Source organism: Capricornis sumatraensis, chromosome 13 (genome assembly GCF_032405125.1).
Source record: "Capricornis sumatraensis isolate serow.1 chromosome 13, serow.2, whole genome shotgun sequence".
Taxonomy (NCBI): Eukaryota; Metazoa; Chordata; class Mammalia; order Artiodactyla; family Bovidae; genus Capricornis; species Capricornis sumatraensis.
The window spans coordinates 28,225,179-28,237,349 of record NC_091081.1 but is presented as its reverse complement, the minus strand read 5'-3'; the positions used below and the strand labels follow the sequence as shown (position 1 = coordinate 28,237,349).

At 42.0% G+C, this 12,171-nt stretch overlaps 1 protein-coding gene across 1 annotated transcript in view; it reads left to right on the top strand.

Moving 5' to 3' along the window:
* The window catches only part of FIG4 (FIG4 phosphoinositide 5-phosphatase), a 181,126-nt gene that overhangs the window by 75,743 nt on the left and 93,212 nt on the right, over positions 1–12,171 (top strand). The window contains exons 11-14 of the mRNA XM_068985104.1: positions 7,284–7,417; positions 8,704–8,820; positions 10,806–10,851; positions 11,894–12,042. Coding sequence (XP_068841205.1) covers positions 7,284–7,417; positions 8,704–8,820; positions 10,806–10,851; positions 11,894–12,042 — 446 coding nt within the window. The remainder of the gene's footprint in view (positions 1–7,283; positions 7,418–8,703; positions 8,821–10,805; positions 10,852–11,893; positions 12,043–12,171) is intronic.

The following is a 12,171-nucleotide window of genomic DNA, read 5'->3' as shown; positions in this document are numbered from 1 at the left end:
GTAATAGGATCTAAGGACTAGATTCAGAAACTGGGGTGCAGTTGTGGCTCAGGAATCCAGTGGACAGAGTGCTGACCTGGTCTCATAATTCTGTGCTTCCATGTCAGAGTACACTGTCGAGTCAGCGTGTCTTGTGTATATGAGCAGGCAGCCAGGTCAGAGCCTGGTGTGGAGGGTAGGAGACCAGGTAGGAAATTGTATCTGTGTCTGTTGCAACCAGATGAAATGGAGGAATCTCATTCTGTGGCTAGGAAAACCCTGAGTGTGAAAAGCGAGTGTTTTGTTTATTATGGCTATGGCAGTTCTAGTATCTGAGATTATTCTGACAAGTTGGTTGTAAGTATTTGTTGTTGTTCAGTCATGTCTGACTCTTTGTGACCCCATGCACACCAGGCTTCACTATCTCCCAGAGTTTGCTCAAACTCAGGTCCATTGAGTCAGTGATACCATCCAATCATCTATCCTCTGTCACCCCCTTCTCTGTCTTCAGTCTTTCCCAGCATCAGGGTCTTGACCAAAAGTCAGCTCTTCATACCAGGTGGCCAAAGTATTGAAGCTTCAGCTTCAGTCCTTCCAATGAATATTCAGGATTGATTTCCTTTAGGATTGACTGGTTTGATCTCCTTGCTCTCCTAGGGACTCTCGAGTCTTCTTCAATACCACAGTTCAAAAGCATCAACTTTTCAGTGCTCAGCCTTCTTTATGGTCCAATTCTCACATCTATACATGATTACTGGAAAAAACATAGCTTTGAGTATACAGACCTTTGTCAGCAAAGTGATGTCTCTGCTTTTTAATACACTTTCTAGGTTTGTCATAGCTTTTCTTCCAAGGAACAAGCATCTTTTAATTTTATGGCTGATGTCACTGCGGTGATTTTGAAGCCCCCAAAGATTATGTCTGTCACTGTTTACATTTTTTCCCCATTTATTTGCCAAGAAGTGGTAAAGCATCTGTCTACAATGCAGGAGACCCGGGTTTGAGCCCTGGGTTGGGAAGATCCCCTGGAGAAGGAAATGGCAATCCACTCCAGTACTATTGCCTGGAAAATCCCATGGACAGAGGAGCCTGGTAGGCTACAGTCTATGGGGTCGCAAAGAGTCGGACATGACTGAGCGACTTCACTCTCTCACTCTCTCAGTGGGACCAGATGCCATGATCTTAGTGTTTAGACTGTTGAGTCAAGTCAGCTTTTTCACTCTCGTCTTTCACCTTCATCAAGAGGCTCTTTAGTTCTCTTTACTTTCTGCCATTAGGGTAGTGTCTTTTGTATATCTGAGGTTGTTGATATTTCTCCTGGCCATCTTGATTACAGCTTGAGCTTCATTCAGCCTGGCATTTCACATGATGTATTTTGCATAGAAGTTAAATAAGCAGGATGACAATATACAGCCTTGACGTACTCCTTTCCTAGTTTGAAATTGGTTCTAACTGTTGCTTCTTAACCTACATACAGGTTTCTTAGGAGGCAGGCAGGGTGGTGTGGTATTCCCATCTCTTTAATATTTTCCACAGTTTGTTGTGACCCACACAGTCAAAGGCTTTGGCATAGTCAATGAAGCAGAAGTAGATATTTTTCTGGAATTCCCTTATTTTTCCTGTGATCTAGCAGATGTTGGTAATTTGATCTCTGGTTCCTGTGCCTTTTCTAAATCCAGCTTGTACATTTCAAAGGTCTAGGTTCAGGTACTGTTGAAACCTAGCTTGAAGGATTTTGAGCATTACCTTGCTAACATGTAAAATGAGTACAATTGTGTGGTAGTTTGAACATTCTTTGGCATTTTTCTTCTTTGGGTTTGGAATGAAAACTGACCTTTTCCAGTCCTGTAGGCACTGCCGGATTTTCCAAATTTGTTGGCATATTGAGTGCAGCACTTTAACAGCATCATCTTTTAGGATTTGAAATAACTCAGGTGGAATTCCATCACCTCCACTAGCTTTGTTCATAGTAATGCTTCCTAAGGCCCACTTGACTTCACATTCCAGAATGTCTGGCTCTAGGTGAGTGATCACACCATCATGGCTTTCCGGGTCATTAAGAACTTTTTTGTACAGCTCTTCTGTGTGTTTTGTCATCTCTTCTTAATATCTTCTGCTTCTGTTTTATTCATAGTTTCTGTCCTTTATTCAGCCCATCTTTGCATAAAATGTTCCCTTGGTATCTCTAATTTTCTTGAAGAGATAGCTGGTCTTTCCTATTTTATTGTTTTCCTTTATTTGCATTGTTCACTTAAGAAGATTTTCTTATCTCTCCTTGCTATTCTTTGAAACTCTGCATTCAGATGGGTATATCTTTTTTTTTCTCCTTTGCCTTTTGCTTCTCTTCTTTTCTCAGCTCTTTGTAAGTCCTCCTCAGACAACCATTTTGCCTTTTTGCATTTCTTTTTCTTGGTGATGGTTTTGGTCACCACCTCCTATACAATCTTATGTCCATAGTTCTGTCCATAGTTCTTTAGGCACTCTATCAGATCTAATCCCTTGAATCTATTTGTCACTTCTACTGTAAGTAATTTGATTTAGGTCATCCTTGAATGGCCTAGTGGTTTTCCCTACTTTCTTCAAGTCTGAATGTTGCAATAAGGAGCTCACGATCTGAGTCCTAGTCAGCTCCCAGTCTTATTTTTGCTGACTGTATGACCTGGATAACTGAGATCATTAATTATAATAAGCATAATTCAATTTAATTAGAAACCAAGGAATCCTATGCCATTGAAACCACCGTTTAACAGTTTTGAAGGTTTCCCTTGTGCCAAGGCAATCATAAAAACAGTCCCTGCCTTCTCTGGGCTCACAGTCTAACAGGAGATGGTAAAGTGAGGCAGAGGTACCAAGACAGGGTTACGATGCTGGGAGAGCTTATAGTGGAGAGAAGTCTTCCTGAAGAGGTGATGAGTCAGTGCAACACCTCTGAACGAAGAGCCCTTTACAAGGCCAAGAGGAAAGAGAGCAGCAGGTGCAAAGGCCCTGGGACGGGAGGGCATAAGGTGCGTTTGAGGAAGAAGAGGCCTCTCTGACTGGGTCCCAGAGAATGCAAGCAGGAGAGCCTGTTGTGAGAAGAGACTGGAGAGGTAGTTATGCAGACTTGTAGAGCCTTGTAGGGTGTGTTGATGAGTCAGGTCTTATCTTGACTTTCCAAAACCATCGAAGGTTTTGTAGAGTTGAGAAGATGGTGATCAGATTTCTGTTTTGAGAAGATTGTCCTGATCTCAACGTAGAGAACGAATGGATTGGCACAGACTAAGTTTGATGTTGGAGGACGCCATAGGCTGTTACAATTATCCAGAAAAGGGGTAACTGGCCGCAGCTGGGGTGGCATGGCGGAGGTGGGGAGGAGTGCACACAGGCAGTAGAGCCAGTGATGAGCTGGGTCTGAGATGAGGGAGAGGGAGGGGCGAGACTTGACCCCCAGGTTTCTGGCTCACTCAGGTGAATGGGTGGTGATGCCAGGTACTGAGCCAGGGAACAAGGGAAGGCGGTGAGTGCAGCTTCAATGTGTTGAGGTTTGAGATGGATGGGGTCCTGTCAAAGGAGATGGTAAGTAAGTGGTCGCTGTGTGAGATGGAAGCTCAGGAGAGAGGTCTGGGCTGAGATGTGATATGATGGCCCATCTGAGTCCTGGCGATATTTGAAGACGTGGGTGTGGATAGGATGCCCATCCAAGGGTACTGAGAGAAGAGTGGGGAGCCTCTGGTCTCGACTTGAGAACCTCCAGCTCCTGATGTCCAGGTAGAACAGGCTGAATCCGTAAAGGCTCAGAGGAGGGACAGATGGGAAAGTAGGAGGAAAACCGGGTGAGTGCTGTGCTCTGGCAGCTAAGAGAAGGCGTGTTTCATGGTGAAGGAAGCAAGCAGTTGACCGTGGCAAAGGCTGCTGGCGGGCCAGGTAAGATGAAAACGGAAAATATGCTCATTGATGTTCCCAGCACCAGGGCACTGAGTGACCTGGACTGACCTGCAGGAGGACTTCTTCCCTCAGTTCAGTTCAGTCGCTCAGTCATGTCCGACTCTTTGCGACCCCATGGACTGCAGCATGCCAGGTTTCCCTATCCATCACCAACTCCTGGACCTTACTCAAGTTCATGTCCATCAAGTCAGTGATGCCATCCAACCATCTCATCCTCTGTTGTTCCCTTCGTCTGCCTTCAGTCTTGCCCAGTGTCAGGGTCTTTTCCAGTGAGTCAGTTCTTTGCATCAAGTGGCCAAAGTGTTGGAGCTTCAGCCTCAGCATCAGTCCTTCCAATGAATATACAGGACTGATTTCCCTTAGGATGGACTAGCTGGATCCTCACCTAGTGAGAAATGTGGAAGAGTTGGTGTCTTCATCTGGTTGTTGTTTCTTGAAGAGATCATGATGTGTTTTAAAGTGTTTGGGAAGGATGTTTGAGATCCTTAAAGAGAGGGGAGAATACAGGAAAAAGAAGGGATGATCAGGGGGCTCATGTACTTGAGAGGAAAGGAATCTGAAACCTGGAGGGAGGGGTTATTTTAATAGGAGGACAGAATCATAAGGGTACGTGTGTGTGTGTGTGAGTCAGAGGAGGAAGGTGATGAGGAGGGGAGCCGTGGACAGTGAGGCAGGAAGCTTTAGTGCATGAATTCAAAGGAGCGGGGGTGTCTGTGTGTCTGTGTGTCTGTGTGTGTCTTTGTGTGTCTTTGTGTGTGTGTGTGTGTGAGTCAGAGGAGGAAGGTGATGAGGAGGGCAGCCATGGACACTGAGGCAGGAAGCTTTAGTTCTCCCTTTCTCACTCTTTGGCTTAGGAAATTATTGGTCTCCTTCAGTTAGATGACTGCCAACACCCAAAACTGTAATATTATTATATATAATATAATAATAATCAGAGCTTGACTTTGTAAAATAAATCAAGTATTAAATACATCACTTTTTAGACTTTTATTCACATCAGTTCAGAAATTTCATCTCTCTTGCTGTCAACTCAGAGTGATGTAAGACAATAGCTGGATGACCCATAACCTCAGCCTGATATTACACAGTAGCTATAAGAAACATAAAAAAATTCAAGAAGCAAAACTCTACTAACAAGAACCTTCATGAACAATTTTCTAATAAATGTATAGGCAATCAGATATTGTTTGTATAGAAATAAATTATTGCTGAAGCACTAAATTAAAAAGTTATCACTAGAATATAAATATCAATCTAAGTTGGTGAATTTTCTTCATATATTGCTGAGTCCTTGTAGTGTAGTTAAAAGCTATGGTTAAATGGAGATTCATGATGTATGAAATAAACTATTTCTCTATTAAGTATGCAGGTTCAAAATATAATATCAGATACATGTGGTTATAAAGTATTCCTGCCCAGATTTCTCAAGTGAACATTTACTTCTTAATATTTAAATGCCAGTCAACAGATTTTAAAATTATTGTTGTTTATTATTTCATTGTCATAAAAATCCTGACAATAATGAAAAAATACTTTGGAGATTAAGTTGCTGTTTTTGTAGAATAGAAAAAATGTTTGATTGTTTTTGTCATCAGTTACTTTATTCATTGGATAGAAGAAGACATTTATTCAGTTCACTTGGAAGAAGTCCATATTAACTAGTCAAAGTGTGTGTGTGTGTGTGTGTGTAGATATCAAGGGATAGTCACTCTTTGTTCTGCCTCCATATGAAGTGTCGAAAATGGAATACCTTTCTTGATTTTTCTCTTTGGCCCTGTGTGTGAACTGTCTCCTTCCCACCCCCTTCCCCATGTGTGTAAGTTTGAGACACTGCTTGACAAAAATTTCGCAGCAATCCTTACACTGTCAGTGCTGCTGCTCAGGGTTAATAGGAAGCCAGCCAAGGGCCTGATGTCATTATCCATCAGAGGACTTTAATCTGGGGGCCTTGGATGGCTATTGGGAGGATCTCTGAACCCTTTGAAATGATGTACAAAGTCACTTGCATATGTAAAGCTTTCATCTGGTTGTTAAATGAGTCTGTGACCCAAAGGCAGTCGACTAAACAATTCAGTAACGAATCCACTGTGGGCAGACTGCATAAAGCATGCTCTTTGCATAGAGGTGATCCCAAGTTGGTGAAATAACCTTACTTGTGCATCTCCTTTAATGTCAGATTTGACAGAAAAAATTCACAAACCTTTTGTTTCTCTAGTTGGTTTAAAATACTTTTGAGAGAAATTCCAAGTATGTAATTTAATTTTCTCAGATGTAAAAATAAGCTAATATTTGTTCACTGAAAACTGATTTATCACTGGTCTTAATCAACTTGAATTCCTCTGTTTGACATATACAGTTATGCAAAATAGATATGTTTTCTTTCGTTTCCTTGGTGATTATCTAATTAAATTCATGAGAGTTAAGTAACCAGCATGGTTGAAAACTGCATAGACCTATCCTGATGCCAGTAATAGTCCGTATTGCTGAGTTACTTTTTATTTGCATGTTTGTTTCTGAGTAAAGTCCTGATCAGAATAATAATACAAATGGTCTGTTTTGTATTAATATTTACCATGCGTCAGATGCTCTGATAAGAAATTACGATGTTTCTTCTCCTTTAAACCTCACATTAATCCTTTAAGGGAGGTGCTGCTGTTACCCATCTTATAGATGAGGAATTCAGGAGGCAGAGAATGAGCTCCAAGCTCACAGCTGAGTAATAACACACCAGCCCCGCTGTGAATGGGAGAATGTGTCTCCCCTTGAATGGGAGACAGTGTGGTCTCTCTGGAGCTACAGCAGGCGGGCGAGGAGGTGGACCGCTAAGATACAGTCCCATTCGTGCCTCTCAGCTTCAGGGCATTCAGCCACAGTGTAAAAGGGGAAGGCAAGGCTGCCTTGGCTACCTCCAGGGGATCTTACGAGAGTCAAGTTTAAAGGCATATGAAGGCTATGGAAACGTTCTCCGCTCTGCCAGTTTGGGGATTATCCATCCAAGCCCGGTTGATTTCTGTCTGGTCCTTCGCTGGCTGGGGCTTGGGGGCCTCCCTTCTGGTCTTTGGGGATTCTACTAGGCCACAGTGGGGTGTGGAGGGTGTAGGACAGGCCTGTGTAGGGTGAGCTGGACTTGCTGGGACTGCAGGAGGTTACGAGGAAGAAGTCTGATCTCCTTGAGTATTTAGTGCTCATTATCTGTTGATCGTAATTCAGTGGCATATTTATTTCTTAGCATTTATTTTAATTTTAATAAGGTAGGTTTCACTTTTTTCATATTTAGCACTTCATCTTTTTATTTTGTCTTAGTGGCAAAGTTACGTTTAAAGTCTGTTCCTCCAATTTAAGGCAGTTTGAACACTGACGATGTTTAATTTTTGGAAAAGGAAAGAGAAAAAAGGAAGCATGAAAGAATTCTGAGCGAAGAGCTTGTAGCTGCTGTGACCTACCTCAACCAGTTTTTGCCTCCCGAGCACACGATTATTTATATTCCGTGGGACATGGCCAAGTACACCAAAAGGTGAGCAGATGCTCGTCTTGTCTGGTTAGGTTTTCCTCTTCTTGTGATGTAGAATAGCAGGAAGCGACCTCCCCCGTAAAGTGACTCTTATTTTCCTTTGTGGAGCTGCTTGAGGGGCTGTTTAACTGCTGGTGTATAATTAGAGGGCTTAAATTAATTGATCAAACTCTCTCTGCCCACCATTTTTGCCATTTGCAAATTCTCTTTGAAGCATCCCAGTGACTTCAGAACACCTCTCCTCAGCTGCTTTTCCTCAAAGGTGTTAGTTTCACCTTTTCTTTCTATTTCATTCTATCTCCCTGTTTAATTCCTTTCTCAGATGCCACTTGCAGACATTCTCACTTGTGGGTGAACCAGCACTAACTCCTGACCGTTTATAGTAAATCCAGACCCCTTGGTGTAATGTGAAAGCCCCAACATCTGGTTGGTTCCAGAATATAATAACTCCTTCTTTATTCCCAGTGCTATTCTGCTCCTGCAAAAGCTAACCGGCAGGCTCTGTCTCCAGTGTAGCAGCCGAAGTCCAATTCTGGACCCTTTGTTCCTATGTTTCCTCTCCCTCCAGTCCTCCTCCCTACCTCCCAGGGTGTTTTCCCACCTCTCTCACCGTCAAGTTCCGATCCAAACTCGTCTCTTCCAGGGAGCTCTCATTAACCTTGCATTGTCCTTTGACTCATTTGCTGGGCGTCCTACAAACACTAGGTTCACATCAAGGTCTCTCTTTCTCGTTTTCTTAATGTCACTGTATTGTTTTGCACTTGACTCATTGTACTTTTCTCTGAATCATTTTACATAGTTAGATACATGCACGTGCGCACACGCGCACACACACACACACACACACACTTTTGCAGAGTATAAGCCTGGTTACTGGTTGGTGCCGTTCATAGTAATTTATTTCCCAGTGTTTTCTTCCCAGACAGCCGCACTGAGCATTGCGCTCTCTTCACATTTTATGACTGCTTGTTGACTTCACTGACTCCACTCTTGGGGAGTGAAAGGCTTTGGAAAAAGCTCTTGCTGGGAGATGCCATGTGCCAAGTTTAAGGCTTGCCAACCGTTGCTGTTGAGTTACAGGCCCTTCTTGTGCCAAATCTTGCTAGTTATTGAGTACACCTTGCATTCTAGAAATTAATTCTTATAATGTCCCTATTGAGTACAGACCAGAGATTTAAAAATTACATTCCCAAGTATCATTACTGTAGCCTTGGCTTTGGGTATAAACATGGGTGCATGTTAAGAGTCGGGCCCTTCTCACTTCTCTTACTCTTCCTCCTTGCTCTCAGCAAGCTGTGTAATGTTCTAGATCGCCTGAACGTGATCGCAGAAAGTGTGGTGAAGAAAACAGGCTTCTTTGTAAACCGCCCCGATTCTTACTGTAGCATTCTGCGGCCAGATGAAAAGTACGTATGGTGTTTTAAAACCTAAAAGATATCTAGACGTTAGCTCTTATAGACAAAAAATATTCTAGACATGAGCAGTTTGTACTCCTTGGAAGATAGATGACTTTATTCCTTTGAGGAGACAACACCCTGCCCATGTGTCTGTGGGATGAACGTTCATGAGGGTGGGAGATTCTCCTGGCAGCTACATACCTTGAGATGGAAGCCACAGAATCTCTTGCTTCTTAGAATAAATGTTATATAAGGTATTTCTGTAAAATAAAACTTTCTGTAATGAATTCTGTGTTTCAGTAATAAATAGGAGCAGGAAAATTTTTTCTTATGCACCCGTCTATAGATTAGTATTTAACTAACATTTTAATGAAATTTGTGACTGTTTTAGTTATTTGCTCACAGATCTTTCTTCACTGGGGCTTCCTTGGTGGCGGAAACAGTAAAGAATCTGCTTGCAGGAGACCCGGGTTTGATCCCTGGGTCAGGAAGATCCCCTGGAGAAGGAAATGGCAATCCACTCCAGTATTCTTGCCTGGAAAATCTTGTGGACAGAGGAGCCTGGTGGTCTACAGTCCATGGGGTCCCAAAGAGTCAGACCAGTCTATACTAATATTTTAATGAAATTTATCACTGTATTATAGTCATTTGCTGACAAATCTTTCTTCATTACTACTTTGTGAGCCTCTTCAGATCAAGCATCTGTGCTTAATTTATCTTTAAAGAACCAGTATTATGTATTTCCAGCTTTTTATTTTCAGTTAACAAAGTTAACTATAATGGTAAAGAAAAAGCATGCAAAAAGCAAGAAAAAAACCCTAACCAATTATTAATGTACATCTTTGCAAGTAATCCTTCTGCTATAGTTTGAATTTTAGGGCACCTGTGACCAGGGTCCCCAGGACTCCTCCCAGGCTCGGTGATTTCCTAAGAGAACTCAGGGGTTGCAGTGTATTGTTGTCCTCTTGGCTGTGATTTATTATGAACAAGCAAAACAAGGCAAAATTAGCCAAGGGAGAAAGCACCTGGGACAAAGTCCAGAGGAAATGAGGCACTTGCTTGCAGAGTCCTCTCCTGCTAGAGTCACACGGAGCATGTTCAGTTCCCCCAGCAACTTGCGACAGCCAATGTGAAGTGCTGCCAACCAGGGGAGACGATTGAAGACTTGGTGCCAGGGTTTTTACTGGAAGTGGTCCCGCAGGCAGCTCCGCCTGGTAGCTACCAAAATTTCAGGCTCCCAGAAGGAAAGGCTGTTCAGCAAACCACGTTGCTTCTACAGACAGCTTAGGCACCACGAGCCATGCTTGTCTGTTCTGGAAATAGTGGAAATTAAAGTTCCCAGCGCCAGCCAAGGGGCAGCCTTGCAAGTGGGCCTTCCTGAGGATAGCAGTCAGGCCTGCTGTGTTAACTCTTTTTCTGCACTGCAGCTTCTTTTAAATAATTAAAAGATTAATGTCATTACATAGTACTTAGAATATTTCCCCATGCCTTCATTGGTGAAGGCATGGAGAAAACATGTGGGAAGGAAAATAATAAAGAAGTTTGTAGAAACAACGAAAGGACTGTAGCAAAGCTCCATGAAGGAAAGTTGGAGGAAGTAGAACCTCCTAAAGTCGGGGGGAGAAGGAGCAGGCCTGGTAGATTGTATTATAAAGTTGATCTGCAATTATTATTCATGTCTATAGAAACCAAACAGGAAATGGGCTTAAATTAAAGCAAGAGACTTTGGATGAATGTGGGTGACAAAATGCTAGTGTGCGGGGCTGGAGCAGGTTAAGATGCTCCTTTCCTGGCCTCCCTTTGAGGGGAGCATGGGTAGCATTCCATCTCTGTTATTTGCAAATTCACTTACCCGAGAAAGTAACTGAATCAACGGATTATTTGGGGGCATTCAGCCCTATTACTTTGATTCTTAATAAAGAGCTGGTACTAAATATGAATATAGATTATGTTATTAAATATTTTAAAATTAAAGCATGTATTTTTAAACACAGGTGGAATGAACTAGGAGGATACGTGATTCCCACTGGTCGCCTGCAGGTATAGATGACATTGTGTTAATAATGAACAAAATCTCTATCCACTGTGTGTGATGTTTTCTGAAAGCAACCATGGAGAGAGATACTTCTTATTGAATGCAACATTATTAATCATTTGAGAACAAGTTTTAATGCCTTGAAGCTAGTGTTTAACTCTTGGAAAGGATGTGTGGCTGAAACAGTAATGGCCCATAGATTTTTGCGGGGGCTTCCCAGATAGCTCAGTTGGTAAAGAGTCTGCCACAGTGCAGGAGATCCTGGTTCAGATCCTGAGTTGAGAAGACAGACCCACTGGAGAAGGGATAGGCTACCCACTGCAGTATTCTTGGACTTCCCTTGTGGCTCAGCTAGTAAAGAATCCACCTACAATGCGGGAGACCTGGGTTCAATCCCTGGGTTGGGAAGATCCCCTGGAGAAGGAAAAGGCTACCCACTCCAGTATTCTGGCCTGGAGAAGGAAAAGGCTACCCACTCCAGTATTCTGGCCTGGAGAATTCCATGGACTGTATAGTCCATGGGGTCACAAAGAGGCAGACACAACTGAGCAACTTTCACTTTCATAGATTTTTTTTCATATAATATCAAATTGTTGGAAATAGAAACATAAACAGAAATGTGTAAAGAATAAATTAGAAGGATTTTGGAAAATGAGGCAGATAATCACTATATATATTAATTATGCTTTAAGAATGAAACGGCCTCAGCCACTAAATATTTTGGTTTGTATAGTAAAGGAGATAGACCAGCAGGAAAAGCACATATTTAACTAATTGGTACATGTGGAAAATGTTAGCTATTTGTTTTATCTTGTTAAATTTTTCTTTAGTCTTATTAAACTAAAGAAAAATTCAAATATAGATAGAAGGTATAATGATGCTATTGGAGCAATATTGTGAATAGCAAATATAACCTTCTATAATGAAAAAAATGCTTCATTATTTGTTCAGGAATAACACCCTACTTGTAGCTTGTCTTAAAGAAATCTTGAGTAGGACGGAAGTAGTTCTGGTGACTGAATAATGATTGACCGGTGTTTCTCTTAGACTGGTGTTCTTCGAACCAACTGTGTGGACTGTTTGGATCGCACCAACACAGCACAGTTTATGGTGGGGAAATGTGCTCTGGCTTATCAACTGTACTCCTTGGGCTTAATTGACAAGCCGAATCTACAATTTGATACAGATGCAGTTAGGTAAGCCTTATTTTCTTGCCTTTCAAGTGCTGGTAATGACAGAAAGCAAACTTGATTAATCATAAAGGACTTTTATGAACTTATTTCCCCTTTTGGCTTCTCAAAAATTATGTTGTTAAAAGATGTTAT